The 17,807-nt window shown below is 36.2% G+C and overlaps 1 protein-coding gene across 5 annotated transcripts in view; it reads right to left on the reverse strand.

Moving 5' to 3' along the window:
• The window catches only part of CADM2 (cell adhesion molecule 2), a 1,069,796-nt gene that overhangs the window by 229,511 nt on the left and 822,478 nt on the right, over positions 1 to 17,807 (reverse strand). For 4 of the 5 annotated variants that reach the window (XM_017544239.2, XM_037744178.1, XM_017544238.2 and 1 more), the window contains one exon: positions 12,752 to 12,901. In XM_017544239.2, the coding sequence (XP_017399728.1) occupies positions 12,752 to 12,901 (150 nt within the window). Of the gene's footprint in view, positions 1 to 12,751; positions 12,902 to 17,807 lie in introns of those variants that run through there. The other variant, XM_037744179.1, reaches the window with a different exon arrangement.

The raw sequence follows: 17,807 nt of genomic DNA on the forward strand, positions 1-17,807 counted from the left end.
AAAAAAAAATAAAATAAAATGAGGATTATCAGAAAAAAAAAAGTTACAAAACACTATTGGAACTAGTGAGAGAGTATTTATGGAGGTGGTAATAAACAAAATAGAAATGTACATTTTGATTTGCTAGGTACCCAGTCATAACTACTTTTACTGGCAGCTACTTTTACTTTGTCACATAAAAAAGGTGACAAAGTAAAAGTAGCTGCCAGTAAAAGTAGTTGCCAGTGTCAGGCACCAGGGCTGGTTTCCCCCTCTCACTTTATTTCACTCTTTGTCACACAGACTCAGAGGCAGCTCTGCAGGTGGGAGAGCCTCTTTTCAAAAATTTCTCACTGCAAGAGCCTACACTCAACATAAAAAGTAACAAAGTCAGGAAAGGAAGGAGTGAACTCTTCTTTTTCTCTTAAATTGTTTCTCCCTCACTTAGGTCCTTTCCCCAAATCCTTTAGAGTAGCAACTGAATCTCCAGATTAGAAATCTTCATTTCATTGTTACCCTCAACGTAGTTACAGCACCTAAGAACACAGTCTTTGCTTTATGTCTCATTGACTAAAAGACTCAGTTCAGGTATTTGCCCATCACACAGCCATTTCCTTCTTAAAAGGAGTATATAAGGTCTCAACTTCGTGTTAGATAGAAACTGCTTAAGACATTAAATGGTAGGCTTATGATTTATTTTGTTTTGAATTTTGTTTGACGTAACATTTATTTTCATTTATTTTCCAATGTTTCAAAAATCTCAAAACAGACTCTAAAAAGAGTTTCAGCCTACAAACCGAGACATGAGATAAGGTGGCCTTTCAAAGCTCATTGTCCTCAAGAAAGTTTGTAAACTGGAACTGAGATTGGTTTATGCAATCAGTCAAGATTGGTTCAAGATCACACACAATTCCATGATGGAACTGTGATTCAAGTGCAGCTATCCTGACTACCAAGCTTATAAATTTCAAACAAGTAACTAATGTTGGCAAAAGTTCATGAGGTTAGGTTTTAAGTTGCAAAGAAATAAGTGACAAATGACTAATAATCATCCCCACAGGAGAATATCTTTTTAACAATACCAGACAATATTTTTATCAAAATCCGCTATTTGGAAATAGTCCATTCAATCTCACTGAGTGCAGTTTTCATCATTAAAAGAAGGGTGGACTATATGTACTTGATGAGACTTTGAAAGTCCAAATGCAATATATTATGTATAGATTTTTATTGCTGCTATTCTTTCTAAACTACTATCCTTCTTTCTAAAATGAGAAAGTGAGTGACATGGAATGCTCACAGCAATCACTCAGTATTTCACCTCCCTACTCTCCATTTGTACTTCGGTCCACTTAATTCTTACAAATACCCACACTTAGTTACTAAAATAACGCTACTTCCTGCATTTCACCAGAGCTGCAAAATGCTTGCTTACTGCCTCTTCCAAGTGTGGCTCACGGGAGCCTGCAGGGACTAAAGAAATAATAAATCAGGAAATGTGGAGTATCTAATCTAATTTGTAATTTTTCCTGTTCACACAATTTAAAATGTTACATTACAAACATTTATTTAGAAGAAGGTATTTCTAGATTGTATTATTTTGTATGTATGAATAGTGAAGAAGTGTTTCCTGAAAAGAGGGTGAAAAACATTGAGTATTTATAAATACAGAAAAATAACTAAAGAAAATCAAGTGAATACATTGAAAAGTAGCTAATAGTATTTAACATATAACCACAATAAATACATAGTTCAATATTTTCTAATTAGTATTGCCTTAGTGAGAGGCTGTGTGCTTTTGTCCTTTTTTGCTTATATTTTTGTGTACTTTAGTCAAAATTTCCAAGTTTACTTGTAAAAATGGCTTTTGGTATTAAAAGCTGCAGTACTTTGTATGGATGCCCATGCAATGATATTTGAAAAATACAGGTTTCTCATCAATTTTGTACTTGATGCTAAAATTATTTTCATAACGGATTTATTCTATTAAAAGAAAATACCCTGCATAGAGTCTATACATCGAGACCATTTATTAGGATCATCATTGATTGCAGACAATTTACACTGGAGACTGTACATTGTAGATTATAAATCGTAGTTATTTCCTGGCTCAGTGTACACACACTCCTGATTGTGATTCAAAGCACAGTGGAGGCACCTGTTATAAGCTGAACCAATCTATTTCTCTCTCCTAGAATTTTGAAACTAGAACAAAAAAATACAGTAGCCTCTAAGTTTTTAAGTATAATAACCTTTGTGATAGTGTTCTACAGCTAAGTTTACACCTGCCTCAAATAAGAAAAAATAAAGCTCCATTTCCATAATACAGATGCATCATGGGGGAGGGCATCGCTCTCTAAAATTCTGATGCAAATTATCAAGAAAAACACAGAATGGGGAAAAAGTGCTAAAAATTAAATAGTCAACTTTAAATAATTCATCTTATCCAAAATACATTTTGTGGGTATGGACCAAAATTATGTGCTTATAAATAGAATTGAATTTGCCTGTTATACACAAGTATTTTTTTGATATTGTTAAGATTTTCTTATATATACTAAGGAATTATAGTAATACTGCTCTTTTGAAATGTACTTTAAGAATGTTATAGTACCTGAAATTCCCACGGTCTCTGTGCTGACCCTGATTAAAAGGCTATTCAACATGGAAACATATATCACCAGAAATCAGTGTGTCATCCAGAAACTAGGTCCCTGTGCAGTACATTGTTACTCTTTATATTTGACAAATGGTACCTAGGACAGTTCCAATTACTTGAAAGGAATTCACTTTATCAAAAAGGCTATTTTCAGTCATGAATATTTTCAAGTCAGTTTATTTTTTTCTGGGCTCATGAAGGATAATTTTATCAATTACTCAGTTATTTTGCAGCTCCTGGAATAAAGTTTATTATGCAACAAGTAGAATTAAAGATACCTACCTGCAGATTGCTTGACTTAATACTTTTCCCTGCCCTGTATCCCTTCCATCACACACATATATAGATGGTACATGACAACTTGCCACTTGAGGCCAAAATCCATGTTTTTTTAATTTTAGTATTCTCAATGCCTAGCATAATTCCCAGGTCACAGCAATATTTTATAGATATCCATGCAATTAAATTGAAATTGTGACTTGGAAATCTTCCAAATATCAAATATGGTCACATACACACAGATTGACACTTGTTTAGTGAAGCCTGCCTTGCTTAAAAGCTACGAAACCACAAAATGGAGAATCTGAAGTATCACAGAAACCATCAAGGCATTTCCCCAGAAACTGATCACTCTTTGCATTGTTCATTCCTTTGTTTTAAAAGAGGGAAATACATAACACAATGGTAGTGACTATCTACTTAGTCTGAGTCTAGCCAGTTCACCATCCCACTTCTACTGCCACAATCGTCTAAAATGATACGCCCAAATGATTTAAAGTCATTGAAATCATAGTTGACCATGTGCTAGCTCTGTATGTCTTACCAACTCATAAATGTACTTACAAAATATGTGCCCAGAAACATACATGATGAAAAGATAATGGAACCCAAATTTTCATGAGAACAAGCTTTCTTTCAAGCTGCCCTATTCAACATGAAATAGACTCCTCAAATACCAGTGAGCTGTAATAACTGCAAACAACCTAGCACAGTGCCCGTCACACAGTAGATGATCACCAAATATTTGTTGAATGAAAAAATGAATACATAAATTAATCATCAGAAAGTAGAATAAAACTGTATATAGAAATGTTTCTTGTAGGGTTTTAGTAACATATATGTTTACAAACAAAAATGTGATAAAAGACTTAAGAACTCGGTCATTTTCACATAGTCATCAGTACTTATTTGTCAAAACAATTCACTTTTACTTCAAAAAACATTGCAGAAAGCATTATCAAAAGTAGATATATAATTTCTCTAAAATATAATATCAAATATGGAAATTATGCTGAATGTTGATGTCCAAAAATTAAAATTTGTGGTAACAATTCAGCATGCGTATGTTGCTTCGAATATCAACATTTCGGCCTTGCTGCTTATAGCTTAACATGTTGTTATGTCATGCAACCACTAGATTTCATAACATATATTATCATTATCTGAAATTGCTGGACTCAAAATGCATAGGTCTAAAGAAATAAATGTAATAATTATACAATCCACAAACGAAGATTTTCTTTATGTTTAGAGAATTTCCAATAATGGCTTCATCTTAAGCAAAAGTAGAAGTAAATTCTTTAAGAAGTCTATGAGACCACATGTAGTGGTTTATGCCTATAATCCCCGCACTTTGGGAGGCCGAGACAGGCAGATCACTTGAGGTCAAGAGTTTGAGACCAGCCTGGCCAACATGGTGAAACCCCTTCTCTACAAAAAAATATAAAAATTAGCCAGGTATGATGGCATACACCTGCAGTCCCAGCTACTGGGGAGGCTCAGACAGGAGAATCACTTGTACTTGGGAAGTGGAGGTTGCAGATAGCACCACTGCACTCGAGCCTGGGTGATGGAGTACTTAGTCTCAAAAACAAAAAACAAACAAACAAAAAAACGAAAAACAGAATACTATAAGCATATACTTTAACATATGTATTAAATCTCTTCCCAAAGAAGCAATGCAACAGGATAGCTGCAAGCATAAAATAATTCAAGATTTTCAATGGAATTATCTTAACTAAAAATTGGGTATGTAGAAATCTCTGTGTACCCAGGGTGTGCTATAATTATCCTTTTCTGTTTATCTTCCAGATCCATGCTCTTTACCTTAGAAGACTAAACTACCAAGGATCCCTTGGCCTATGGTTTTCATCTGGGATTAGCCCACAGAAGGAATTGACAAGAGAACAGAGGTTTGGAGAAAAGAGATGTCGATTGACATATTTTCACACCTCAGCCCCTTCTCAGCCAGTCATAGCTCCCAACCAGAAGCCTTCTCCCATAATTGTAACTTTAGTTACTTTGGTTTTTCTTACAGAGCCCAAAGTAGGGTGTACTCCTACTGCGAGTTTCTGGTTGCCCCATCATGTTGACTAGTTTCCTTAACTATGCCTGTATTTCTATTAATGTTCGGTTTATTGTTCTTTAACTCCAACGTACCATTTAATTCCTAATGGGAATACAATTCAATATGCTTGTATTTACTAGGAAACTTACTAATACATACGGCAATAGTGTGGTTTGGTAGGGTTGAAATATGAGATAAGATGTATGGAAGAGATCAATCTGAAAGAGTGGCTCTGAAATACAAAACTAGATATTATAATTCCAAAGGAAAGAGAAAGAAGAAAGAAAGAAAAGAAAGAAAGAGAGAGAGAAAAGAAGAAAGAAAGAAAGAAAGAAAGAAAGAGAGAGAGAGAAAGAAAGAAAGAGAAAAGAAGAAGGAGGAGGAGGAGAAGGGAGGGGAGGGGAGGGGAGGGGAGTGGAGGGGAGGGAAGGGAAGGGAAGGGAAGGGAATTCTTTACAGCATAACAAAGCATGAAGGGAATTAGACTTGTCATAAGAAAACTCAAGTAAGTTTCTTTCTTTTTCTTTTCTTTTTTTTTTTTTTTTTTTTGAGACAGGGTCTTGCTGTGTTGCCCAGGCTGTACCGGTTCACTGTAACCTCCACTTCCTTGGTTCAACCGATTCTCCCAGTAGCTGGTATTACAACTGCATGCCATCATGCTCCTCTAATTTTTGTATTTTGAGTAGAGATGGGGTTCACCATGTTGGCCAAGCTGGTCTTGAACTCCTGACCTCAAGTGATCCAGCCACCTTGGCCTCCCAAAGTGCTGGGATTACAGTTGTGAGCCGCCACACCTGGCCACAGAACTCAAGTCTCTTCATTGCTTAGTCATTTACTACTCAAGTTATTTAAATATGTAAATATCAATATCTTTATATAAAATGGGAATGCCTATTTTTGTTGAGATCCCATGAGAAAAGGTAAACATGCTGAAAGTTGTCTAATAACTTTGCTGTATAAGTTATCATTATTAATTTCACTTTTTATTGTACAGACATACAATAGCTGCATTTTTTAAAGAAAACAAAAAGAAGGGTGATAGTAGCCAAATGTAATACCTGCTTTACTCAGTTAATCTTTAATAAAGGCTGTCAAGTTGATTGATAGCAGTTGTGGAGATAGACAGTCAGGTGGCATGGATTGGCATAGGGCCAGAAGAACCTGTACCTCCAATTCTGGTTCCTCTCATTTTTATTCCCTTTATCACCCTTGGTTTTAGGACATTTTACTCATGTTTTTCCTCTTCCATTATTCCCAGTATTGGTGTAAAATTATCAGCATAATAATTGGCTAATTAACACCAATGATTTTAAATTATGTCTTTAATAGCTTTTTATTTTGATTTCTTTAGGAAATTTTTAAGGATTATTAAAAAACAATTTTTAAAAGTAGAAATCCTGAGAAGAAAATCACAAAAAAGTCCCGTATTTTACATTTTTATATAAAAACACGTACAAGCCCAGGGAGATGTATCTCTTGAATGTGTATGTTATGGGTTTCTGGAGATGTTTGTTCAAAGTATTTTTCTCAATAATAGGAAGGAATCGAAGGGTTCTTTCCTGAGCATTAAGTGATCAGATTGTGCTACTTCAATTGATTTTTTTTCTCCACCTGCAGAAAAACAGACAGTATGATCTAATTGATTTTTTTTTCCTTTGCCAAATGCCACACAGCATTTATGTGGTGTTTCAGTGACCTCTGCTCCCTATGCTCTCTGTCTCCCTATACCCACTCTATTCCAAATGCTTATCAACTATTTGTAACAGATGTGGTAAAAATTTGTGCAAAAAGAAAGGGAAGAGGATTATAACAAGTGAATGTTGTCTTAGCTACATCTGTTCGAGGGTTCACTGACCTGTAAGGATCTATACATTTTCCTCTTGATTTTAATTTTCTATTTAGTTTTTCCAGATTCTTAGGTATTAAAGAAAAAGTCTTCATATGTAGACTGTACAGAAATGAGGTGGAATTGTAATTGAATTTCTGCTTCGTAGGCTAATAATGTCTGATTTTTAGGAACACACAGAGCAGTCAGGGAACTGGTCAAAATACAATCCTGGTCCAACCACCAGTAGTGGGCTTTCAATGAACACCTTTTATTACTCTGCTGGCTGGTGTCAGAGGCAGAATTTAAAATCAGATCTGACTGTCTGTCACCTGTGCCACAATGTCCCCCTTAAAGCTGTACAATTTAAACAGTAAAAAAATCATTTATTGAATATTTGATGCATGTTTTTTATGATAGCCTACGGGCTTTCTCAGTTAGAAAGGACATATTCTATAGTAGCCAAGGCTGGACTTGGGCAAGGTCTATTACGGTATCTGATGAGTGAATCAGCATCTAGAATTGTGCTTTCCAAAATAGTAAGTGCTGACCATGGGACAATACTGAGTACATGAATACAGCTAGTGTGACAGAAACCAAACTTTAAAATTTTACTGAATTTTAATGAATGTAAATTTAAGTATCTACATGTGACAACTGAATCGTTCAGCTCAGCCCAGATATGGAACATACTCATTATCATGGAATGTTCTCTTGGACAATGCTGACTATACTGTATTCTTGTTTTTTGTTTTGTTTTGTTTTTGAGATAACGTTTTGCCTTTGATTCCTAAGATGGAGTGCAGTGGTGCAATCTCGGCTCACTGCAACGTCTGCCTCCTAGGTTCAAGCAATTCTCCTGCCTCAGCCCCCCGAGTAGCTGGGATTACTGGTGTCCACCACCACACCCACTAGTTTTTGTATATTTAGTAGGCATGGGATTTCGCCGGTCAGCCAGGCTGGTCTCAAACTCCTGACCTCAGGTGATCCGCCTGCTTCAGCATCCCAAAGTGCTGGGATTACAGGTGTGAGCCACTACGCCCAGCCCTTCTGTGTTAATCTATGTATATCTTCAGCAGTTTGAAGTGATATGTAGCTCTTTAACAAAATTTAGCTGTCAAGACCAATGGCAGAGGCTGCCCAGGTTACATTTAAAACAACATGGTTTCCAGACCCCTTTGTTCTCAGGAATATTTCCGTTAAAATCAAGGCAAAACTTGCACCTGGATTCTAACTTCTTTACTACCAGTCATTAGCTGACTGTCTGCGGAGAAATATCCTTGATTGTTTGGTCTTATGTTTTCCATTAATCAATGGACACAAGCTACTGATTACATTAAACGTGGTAAAAAGCTGTGAAACTTGGATTTGATGCCCTCATCTTTATTTTACTTCAGTGAGAAATATGACAATATTAGTTTCACCTCCGCCAATTCCCCCACTAGACACCTATCTCCCCTGTGAAGAGATTCCTGATTCACTTCCTTTTTCTTTTTGAGACAGAGTCTCACTCTGTCCCCCAAGCTGTAGTACAGCAGTGCAATCTTGGCTCACTGCAATCTCCACCTTCTGGGTTCAAACTGTTCTCATGCCTCAGCCTCCTGAGTAGCTGAGATTACATGAATATTGACATTTAAAGTCTCTGACAGAGATCCCTAGGAAAAGGAGTTTAGCCTAATTCTCCTTTACTTGATTCAACTGACCACTCACAGCATATTTTTATTCAGCTAATAAATTCATGTAAACAAGGCTTTTCCAACTCTAACATGAATGTGGGCTGCCATCCTGACTTTCTCATTCATAGCCAGGACCCTTGGAAACTTGCATTTCCAGGTAGCATGAAATGCTCCCCAGGTTGCATCTTGGAGCTCATAGTGGCAGTAGCAATGGCTGTGAGGTAGTGATCAGTACTTCTTCTTTTTCTGAACAATTTGCCCTTCCTTCCTTTCCTCCCTCCTTCCTTCCTTCCTTCCTTCCTTCCTCCCTCCCTCCCTTCTTTCCTGCCTTCCATACTTAGTAACATTTAGCAATACAGAAATCCAAGCCCAGGGATGCAAAACTCTTGAGAGAATTGACATGCCTAAACCCAAGTGTCTTGATCTCCGCTGCATTTTATAATCATTTGAGATATAATTAAAATATTTCTGATACTGCATTATCTCTGGAAGACTCTGTTTGGATAGTCCCCCAAGTGATTTTAGCTCAGGCTAAGAACCACTGGAAACATAATGTGAGACAGAAAGAAGAGGGGGGCTATAGATGAGGCTGTAACAGTAGCAGCTACCTGTAGGGGGTGGTATAATCAATGACACAGACAGCCTATTCCTTTCCTTTTCTCTCTCGCTCTCATGTGCAGTCTTCACTTATACAACAGGTATGCATTGTGTACTGTAGTCTAACTCATGCTCACCTTCTTCACTTAGGCTCTGGTACAACTTGGAATGCTTGCTTGCTCAAGACAAGCTCAAGATAAGCTTTAAAATTGGTGAGAACTACACAGGCAAATGCAGATTAAAAGATGATGTGTGCAAAATTATAATATGAAATCTTTTAAAAATGCTTTTAATTTCAAACTCTTATTTAATAAGCATTGTTGTCCAAGGATCCTTTCAACTAAGACATCACATAGAAATTGAATCACTCTTGTGAACAGATTGAAAGGACAGGAAAAAAAAAAAAAAAGGAAATTGAGCCACTCATATATGAGGGAATAGACATGTTAGAGTGCCAAAGGATTTCTTTCTTCAGTGCTCTCTGTTATTTTACTGCAACTGACATTTCGAACCACAATAGAGTTAGAAAAAACAGAGTATCAAAAACAGAAAACTATCCTACCAAAAACACAAACACACATACACAGGCTTTTTTTCCAACCTAACTAAGCTATTACAGCATTTGGGGAAAAATATATATACATATATTCAGTAAAGTAAGTGCAGGCAGGGCACAGTGCCTTACGCCTGTAATCCCTGCACTTTGAGAGACCAAGGTGGGGGGATGACTTGAGCTCAGGAGTTCCCGACTAGCCTGGACAACACGGTGAAACTTCCTCTATACAAAAAAATACAACAAAATTAGCTGGGCATGGGGGCACATGCCTGTACTCCCAACTACTCAGGAGGCTGAGGCAGGAGAATTGCTTTAGCCAGGGAGGTGGAGGTTGGAGTGAACAGAAATAGTGCCACTGAAAAATTCCCTGAACAACAAAATGAGACCCTGTCTTCCTCCCCACTCAAAAAAGAGTGTATACTTCAACAATTCATAGAACTGGTATATTCATTATTTCAAGGCAGTGTAAAGATGCAGGAATATATTACCATATTTCCCAAATATGGCATGATTTTTTCTCTCCTAATTATCCCTCAGAAAAGAGGAGGTTGCCTTATAATAAAATCCTTGCAAATCTTTTATTACAAGTTGCTCTCTGTTTTCTCCAAGAAAGATCTATTAGCTTTAAGTATCCCAAATCAATTTTAGTTTTTCTAGTTTTAGATGTTTTTCAGAGGATAAAAGCAGAGGCAAGGGCATTTCACATAAGCTTTGTCTTTGTGCCTGAGGCTTTGAACTCACAATTGGAGATGTCATTGTAAACATGACTCTTAAAGATCTCCTTAAAAAACAGTAAAAAGCAGTACATCTCTCCTTATAAAGTACAGATTGTTATTATACACCTGTGGGACAAATGAACAACAACAAAAAGTGTCCTAATGTTATAAAAGTTCATAGTTGCTGCTTGGGACAAATTTTTTGTTGATAGTGTGCTACACTTTCAAAAATTGCTAATAAGCAAGATTGTTTCATTAAAGGGATGAAAAAAGTAATATTTATAAATTAGTATATTTTTCATATTACTTCAAATATGTATGTATAATCAAGTTGACAAATTAAATAGTATAATACATTTAATTGTTCCATGAACATTTCTAAAAGTCTGTTTTTTTCTAGAACATTTTCTTTTGCATCACAGTATTAAGCAAAGGAGACATTTCCTTAAAATTGGCACCACCTTAAATTTGAGCATATGCTTTAAATATGCATTTACTAATATTTGTAATCAATTAATATTAAAAGCATAAACAGGTTGTTAAACCTCTGTGAGTGGGTTTGTGTATGCATTTAATTTTTTAACTAATAGAACTTCATTTGCTGGAAAGAAACAACTAAAATTGTAAATTAAAGCTCTTTTTAAATAATAAAGTTCTAATGCAGTATTAGGCATTTACCCTCCATGACAGTTAGTTTTATATTATGACTGACATATCGACATGTAGCATTTAATTTTATATTAAATGTCAATATGACTGGGCCACAGTTCCCAGATGTTTGGTAAAACAATCATCTAGATGTATCTGTGAAGGTCCTTTTTAGATGAGTTTAACATTTAAATTAGTAGACTTTGAATAAAGCAGATTATTCTCCATAAAGTGGACAGGCCACACTCAATCTGTTGAAGGCCTTATGAGAAAGTCTGAAGTCCACTAAAGAAGAAATTCTCCCTGACACTGCCCCTGGACATGAGCTGCAACAAAATCTCTTTGGCTCTCCAGCCTACCACCCTGTCCCACATTTTGCAAACTTACTAGACCCCACAATTACTTGAGCCAGTTTAGTAAAATGAATATCTATCAATGTATCTATTCTATTCTATTCTATTCTATTCTATTCTATTCTATTCTATTCTATTCTATTCGTTTTGTTTCCCTGGAGGACTTTAACACTTCCTCTAACCCTGGTTCATTTTTCTTCATAGCACTTGTCCTCTTTCAATATACTATAAAATATATTTCATTTGCATGTTTCTTTATTGTCTGTCTCCTCCACTAGACTCTATTCCCTAAAAAGGCGGATACTATTAACTTTCTGCTACCTAATTTTAATGCCTGGTACAAAGGTATTCTCAATAAATATTTATGAAATAAATGAACTAGATACTTCATCAATCCTTCATAAGTATAACATTTAAAACAAACTAAAGATTTCCTTTTATATGTAGAGAATATCAAGGAAGAAAAATCATAACAATGAACAAAATATGATGAATGCACACTTTTAGGTGAACTGGGTACATTTGTTAGACTGTCTGTGATGACATTTTAATTGTTTAAATAGAACTAATTTGAAGTTATCTTACTATTATCTACACAGATTCATTTAAAAAGATATTAAGACTAACAGCTAATTTTAAGAATAAAAATAGATAATATATAGTTATTTATATCCTATATAATAGAAATGTATCTTAAGCAAGAGTTCCATATTTTCATTATCATTTATGGACTCACTTTTTAATCTAATAATTGATGAAGTCTTAGCTATTTGGTTTGCTTGAATTATATAACATGAATTTCCTTTTTTCCCTGGGAAAGTTTAATCAAAATCTATTATCCAGTAGGAACCCAAAATTAGTTAATGAAGTCCAATTCAACTTTAAAAAATACAGCTTCTTACTTAATTTCAGTTTATTTTGGAAACATGAAATACTTTGGGTGAATCATTTTTACAATTCTTACTTTCAGAGCAAATTCATGAAATTAAATCATTTAACTTTCATAAAATCATATTGTATCTTCCAAATATGTAAAACTAATTTTCATAAAAGTAATATTATATTATCAGGAGAAAGAAAAAACTCAAACTATAAACGAAACAGCTACAGGAGCGAGAATACATGGTATCTGGAAAGAAGATGGTTGTTAAGAGAAGGCATAAAACTATTTTCGAAACAGAATTAGAACTGTTTATTTTATTAAAAAGTTGACATAGGTTATCTTTGGTGTTTATGACTTGCAAACTAAAGTATTTAATATTTAACATGTTTAAATACAAGCAGCGGCAGTTTGGTAATCAAAAGGAATAATTTGAATCATCTCAGAAAAATAAATTTATTGTAATTAGACTATTTTAGAATATGATTAAAACATTTGAAAGAAAATGTATTCACCTTTCTTGTCATCAAAGTAGAGAGTCTGTTGAGCTGGATTTGACCACTGGAGGGAGGTGTTATCATTTTGATCAACCCTGCAGGTCAAAATTGCAGTTCCGCCTTCAACAACGGTTACATTCTGTGTTAGTGGGAACTGCCCTTGGCTGCCTAAAAGGGGATGAAAGAAAATGTTGGTTAAATGAAAGTCATAAAATGATTCACTTCCCAAGATCTACACCGGCCTTAACTTCTCATACAAAATAAAATTTAAAGCAACCAAACAACAGTGAAACTATATATTACAAAAGACAGAAAAAAACTGAAAATCCTCAGAGAACAATAGTATTGAAACATAATTAAGACTCCTTTATACTCCCTTTCTTGTTCTAGGAATTTTTTTTCACCTAGGCATATATAAAGGTTTATATTTAAATAGTAATATTATAATCACTGATTTCCCTAGGCTTTGCATTTGTTATTATGGTACTAGACTTGGTCGGTGTTGAAGATAAGGCACTGAAATAATTTTGGATAAGTTGGACTCTTTAAAGCAATAGGGGTAACATAAAATACATCCCTGATAGCTTTTATAGTCCTGAATAAATTTTTTGAAATATGGATACTAAAACTTTAGATTCAATTTCTGTTTAAAAAAAAAAAAAAAGAATCCCAATTAACTGGGTTTTCCTGTAGACTCAGCTCTTTTTAGAAATACAAAAATGTGTTGTGTACAACAGTGTGAGTACTCTTTAAAAAGTGTAGAATATCCATTCAAATTTTAAAGTGATTAATCCAGGAGATACAGGTTATACTCTTCTTGGTTCCTTTGTGTGGTTTCTTGATTTTTTCCAAGTAATATATATTTCTTTTATAATCAGAAAAATGCATATTTTTAAATGACCCTTGTTAATTTGGATATCATCAGTATGTAATCAAGGTTTTGATCTTCCTAAGCATTTTACTAATTTATTAAAGTAATTCATGTAATAAATTTATTTAATAAGTGCACTTCTAATCGTCTAACAAAATTTGAGCACATGAATACATAATATATAAATTTTTCTCCAGCAAGATGATCTGAAGATAAACTCTGCTAAGTCTGATAACCAAGATTAACATGGGTAACAATGACTTTCTAGAACCAGGTAAAAATATTATTATGTAAGCAAGGCAGTTCATTAAGTCAAGGATAATTTATATATGCAAGAACACTATAATGACTTAATCACATTCATTAAACATATTTCCCTTTTCTTCTTTAGTTTTGTAATGATTCAATCATTACTACAAGCACCACTTGAGCTTATGGTGGAACTATTGGCATAAGAATCTTATTACTGGGAACTTCTGGGCAAGATGACTGAATAGGAACAGCTCCTGTCTCCAGCTCCCATCAAGACCAGGGCAGAAAGAAAGCGATTTCTGCATTTCCCACTGAGGTACCTGGTTCATCTCATTGGGATTGGTTAGGCAATGGGGGCAGCCCATGGAGGACAAGCAGAAGCAGGGAAGGGTGTCACCTAACCTGGGAAGTGCAAAGGGTTGGGGAACTCTCTCCCCTAGCCAAGGGAAGCTGTGAGGATCTGTGCCATGGGGAACTATGCTTTCCAGTCCAAAACCTATGCGTTTCCCACAGTCTTTGCAACCCACAGACCAGGGGACTCCCTTGGGTGGCTACACCACAAGGGTCCTGAGTTTCAAGCAAAAAACCAGGCAGCCATTCAGCTGGACATCAAGTATTTTCAGACCCCAGGCCCCTGCGATGCCAGGGAGACAGAATCGTTTACTCCCCTGGAAAAGGGGCTGAAGCCAGGGAGCCAAGTGGTCTACCTTAGCAGATCCCACCCCCACAAGCCAAGCAAGCCAAGATCTGCTGGCTTGAAATTCTTGCTGCCAACACAGCAGTCTGAAGTTGACCTGGGATGCTGGAACCTGGTGAGGGGAGGGGCATCCACCATTACTGAGGCTTGAGTAGGTTGTTTTTCCCTAACAGTGTAAACAAAGGCTTCAGGAAGTCTTGGACACCATAGCTCTGCAAAGCCACTGTAGCCAGACTGCCTCTCTAGATTCCTCCTCTCTGGGCAGGGTATCTCTGGAAGAAAGGCAGCAGCCCTAGTCAGGGGCTTAAAGGTAAAACTCTCATCTCACTGGGACAGAGCACCTCGGGGAAGGGACAGTTGTGGGTGTATCTTCAGGAGACTTAAATGTTCCTGTCTGCCAACTCTGAAGAGAGCAGCAGATCTCCCAGCACAGTGCTTGAGCTCAGCTATGGGATAGACTGTCTCAAGTGGGTCCCTGACCCCCATGTCTCCTGACAGGGAGACACCTCACACAAAAGAGCTCTGGCTGGCATTTGATGGGTGTCCCTCTGGGACAAAGCTTCCAGAGGAAGGAGCAGGCAATCATCTTTGCTATTCTGCAGCCTCTTCTGGTGGTACCCAGGCAAAAGGGATCTGGAATGGACCCCCCAACAAACTCCAACAGACCTGCAGAAGAGGGACCTAACTGTTAGAAGGACAACTAATAAACAGAAATCAGAAGCATCGGTATCAGCAAAAAGGATGACCACACAAAAACTCCATCTGAAGGTCACCAACAGCAAGACTAGAGATAGATAAATCCATGAAGATGAGGAAAAACCAGCTGAAAAAGACTGAAACACCCCAAAACCAGAATGCCTCTTCTCCTCCAAAGGATCACAACTCCTCACCAGCAAGGGAACAAAACTGGACAAAGAATAAGTTTGAAAAATTGACAGAAGCAGGCTTCAGAAAATGGGTAATGACAAACTTTTACAAACTAAAGGAACATGTTCTAATGCAAGGATGCTAAGAACTTTGAGAAAAGGTTAGAGGATCTGCTAACCACAATAACCAGTTTAGAGAAGAACATAAATAACCTGATGGAGCTGAATAATACAGCATGAGAACCTTGTGAAGCATACAGAGGTATCAATAGTCAAATCAATCAAGTGAAAGAAAGGATACTAGAGACTGAAGATCATCTTAATGAAATGGAGTGAGAAGACAAGGCTGAAGAAAAAAGAATGTAAATGAATGAACAAGACTTCCAATAAATATGGGACTACGTGAAAAGGCCAAAGCTATGTTTGACTTTCAGGTGTACCTGAAAGTGATAGGGAGAATGGAACCAAGCTGGAAAACACACTTCAGGATATTATCCAGGAGAACTCACCCAACTGAGCAAGACAAAACAACATTCCAATTCAGAACGTACACAGAACAACACAAAGATACTCCTCAAGAAGAGCAACCCCAAGATACATAATCATCTGATTCTCCATGGTTGGAATGAAGGAAAAAATGTTAAGGGCAGCCAGAGAGAAAGGTGGGGTTACCAACAAAGAGAAACCCATCAGACTAATAGCAGATCTCTCTGCATAAACCCTACAAGGCAGAAGACAGTAGGGGACAATATTCAATATTCTTAAAGAAAAGAATTTTCAACCCAGAATCTCATATCCAGCCAAACTAAGCTTCATAAAAGAAGGAGAAATAAAAACCTTTACAGGCAAACAAATGCTGAGAGATTTTCTCACCACCAGGTCTGCCTTACAAGAGCTCCTGAAGGAAGTACTAAATATGGAAAAGGAAAACCAGTACCAGACACTGCAAAAACATACCAAATTGTAAAGACCATCGACACTATGAAAAAACTGTATTAACAGGCAAAATAACTGGTTAGCATCATAATGACAGGATAAGATTCACATATAACAATATTAACCTTAAATGTAAATGGGCTAAAAGCCAAAATTAAAAGGCACAGGCTGGCAAATTAGATAAAGAGTCAAGACTCTGTGCTGTATTCAGGAGGCCCATCTTATATGCAAAGACACATATAGGCTCAAAATAAAGGGATGGAGGAAAATCTACCAAGCAAATGGAAAGGAAAAAAAAAAAAGGATAGCAATTCTAGTCTCTGATAAAGCAGACTTTAAACCAACAAAGATCAAAAGAGACAAAGAAGGGCATTACATAATGATAAAGGGATCAATGCAACAAGAAGAGATAACTGTCCTAAATATATATGCACCCAATACAGAAGTACCCAGATTCACGAAGCAAGTTCTTACAGACCTAAAAAGAGACTTAGACTCCCAAACAATAATAGTGGGAGACTTTAATACCCCACAGTCACTGTCAATATTTGACAGATCAATGAGAGAGAAATTTAACAAGTGTATACAGGACTTGAACTCAGCTCTGGACCAGGCAGACCTAATAGACATCTACAGAACTCCCCATCTTAAATCAACAGAATATACGTTTTTCTCAGCACCTCATCACATTTATTCTATGCCTTATCAAATATAAAAGAATGGAAATCATAACAAACAGTCTCTCACACCACAGCGCAATCAAAATAGGACTCAGGATTAAGAAACTCACTGAAAATAGCACAATGATACATGGAAACTGAACAACCTGCTCCTGAATGACTACTGGGTAAATAATGAAATTAAGGCAGAAATAAATAAGTTCTTTGAAACCAGTGAGAACAAAGACACAACTTATCAGAATCTCAGGGACACAGGTAAAGCAGTGTTTGGAGGGAAATATATAGCATTAAATGCCCGCAGGAGAAAGCAAGGAAAGATCTAAATTTGACACTCTAACATCACAATTAGAAGAACTAGAGAAACAAGAGAAAACAAATTCAAAATCTAGCAGAAGATAAGGAATAACTAAGATCAGAGCAGAACTGAAGAAGATAGAGACATGAAAACCCCTTCAAAAAATTAATGATTTGGGAACTGATTTTTTTGAAAAGATTAACAAAATAGACACCTAGCCAGAATAATAAAGAAGAAAAGAGAGAAGAATCAGATAGACACACATAAAATGATAAAGGGGATATCACCACTGATCCCACAAAAATACAAACTACCATCAGAAAATACTATAAATACCTCTATACAAATGAACTAGAAAATCTAGAAGAAATAGAAAAATTCCTGGAAACATACACTCTCCCAAGACTAAACCAGAAAGAAGTTGAATCCCTGAATAGACCAATAACAAGTTCTGAAATTGAGGAAGTAATTAATAGT

Source organism: Cebus imitator, unplaced genomic scaffold, assembly GCF_001604975.1.
Source record: "Cebus imitator isolate Cc_AM_T3 unplaced genomic scaffold, Cebus_imitator-1.0 Scaffold168, whole genome shotgun sequence".
NCBI lineage: Eukaryota > Metazoa > Chordata > Mammalia > Primates > Cebidae > Cebus > Cebus imitator.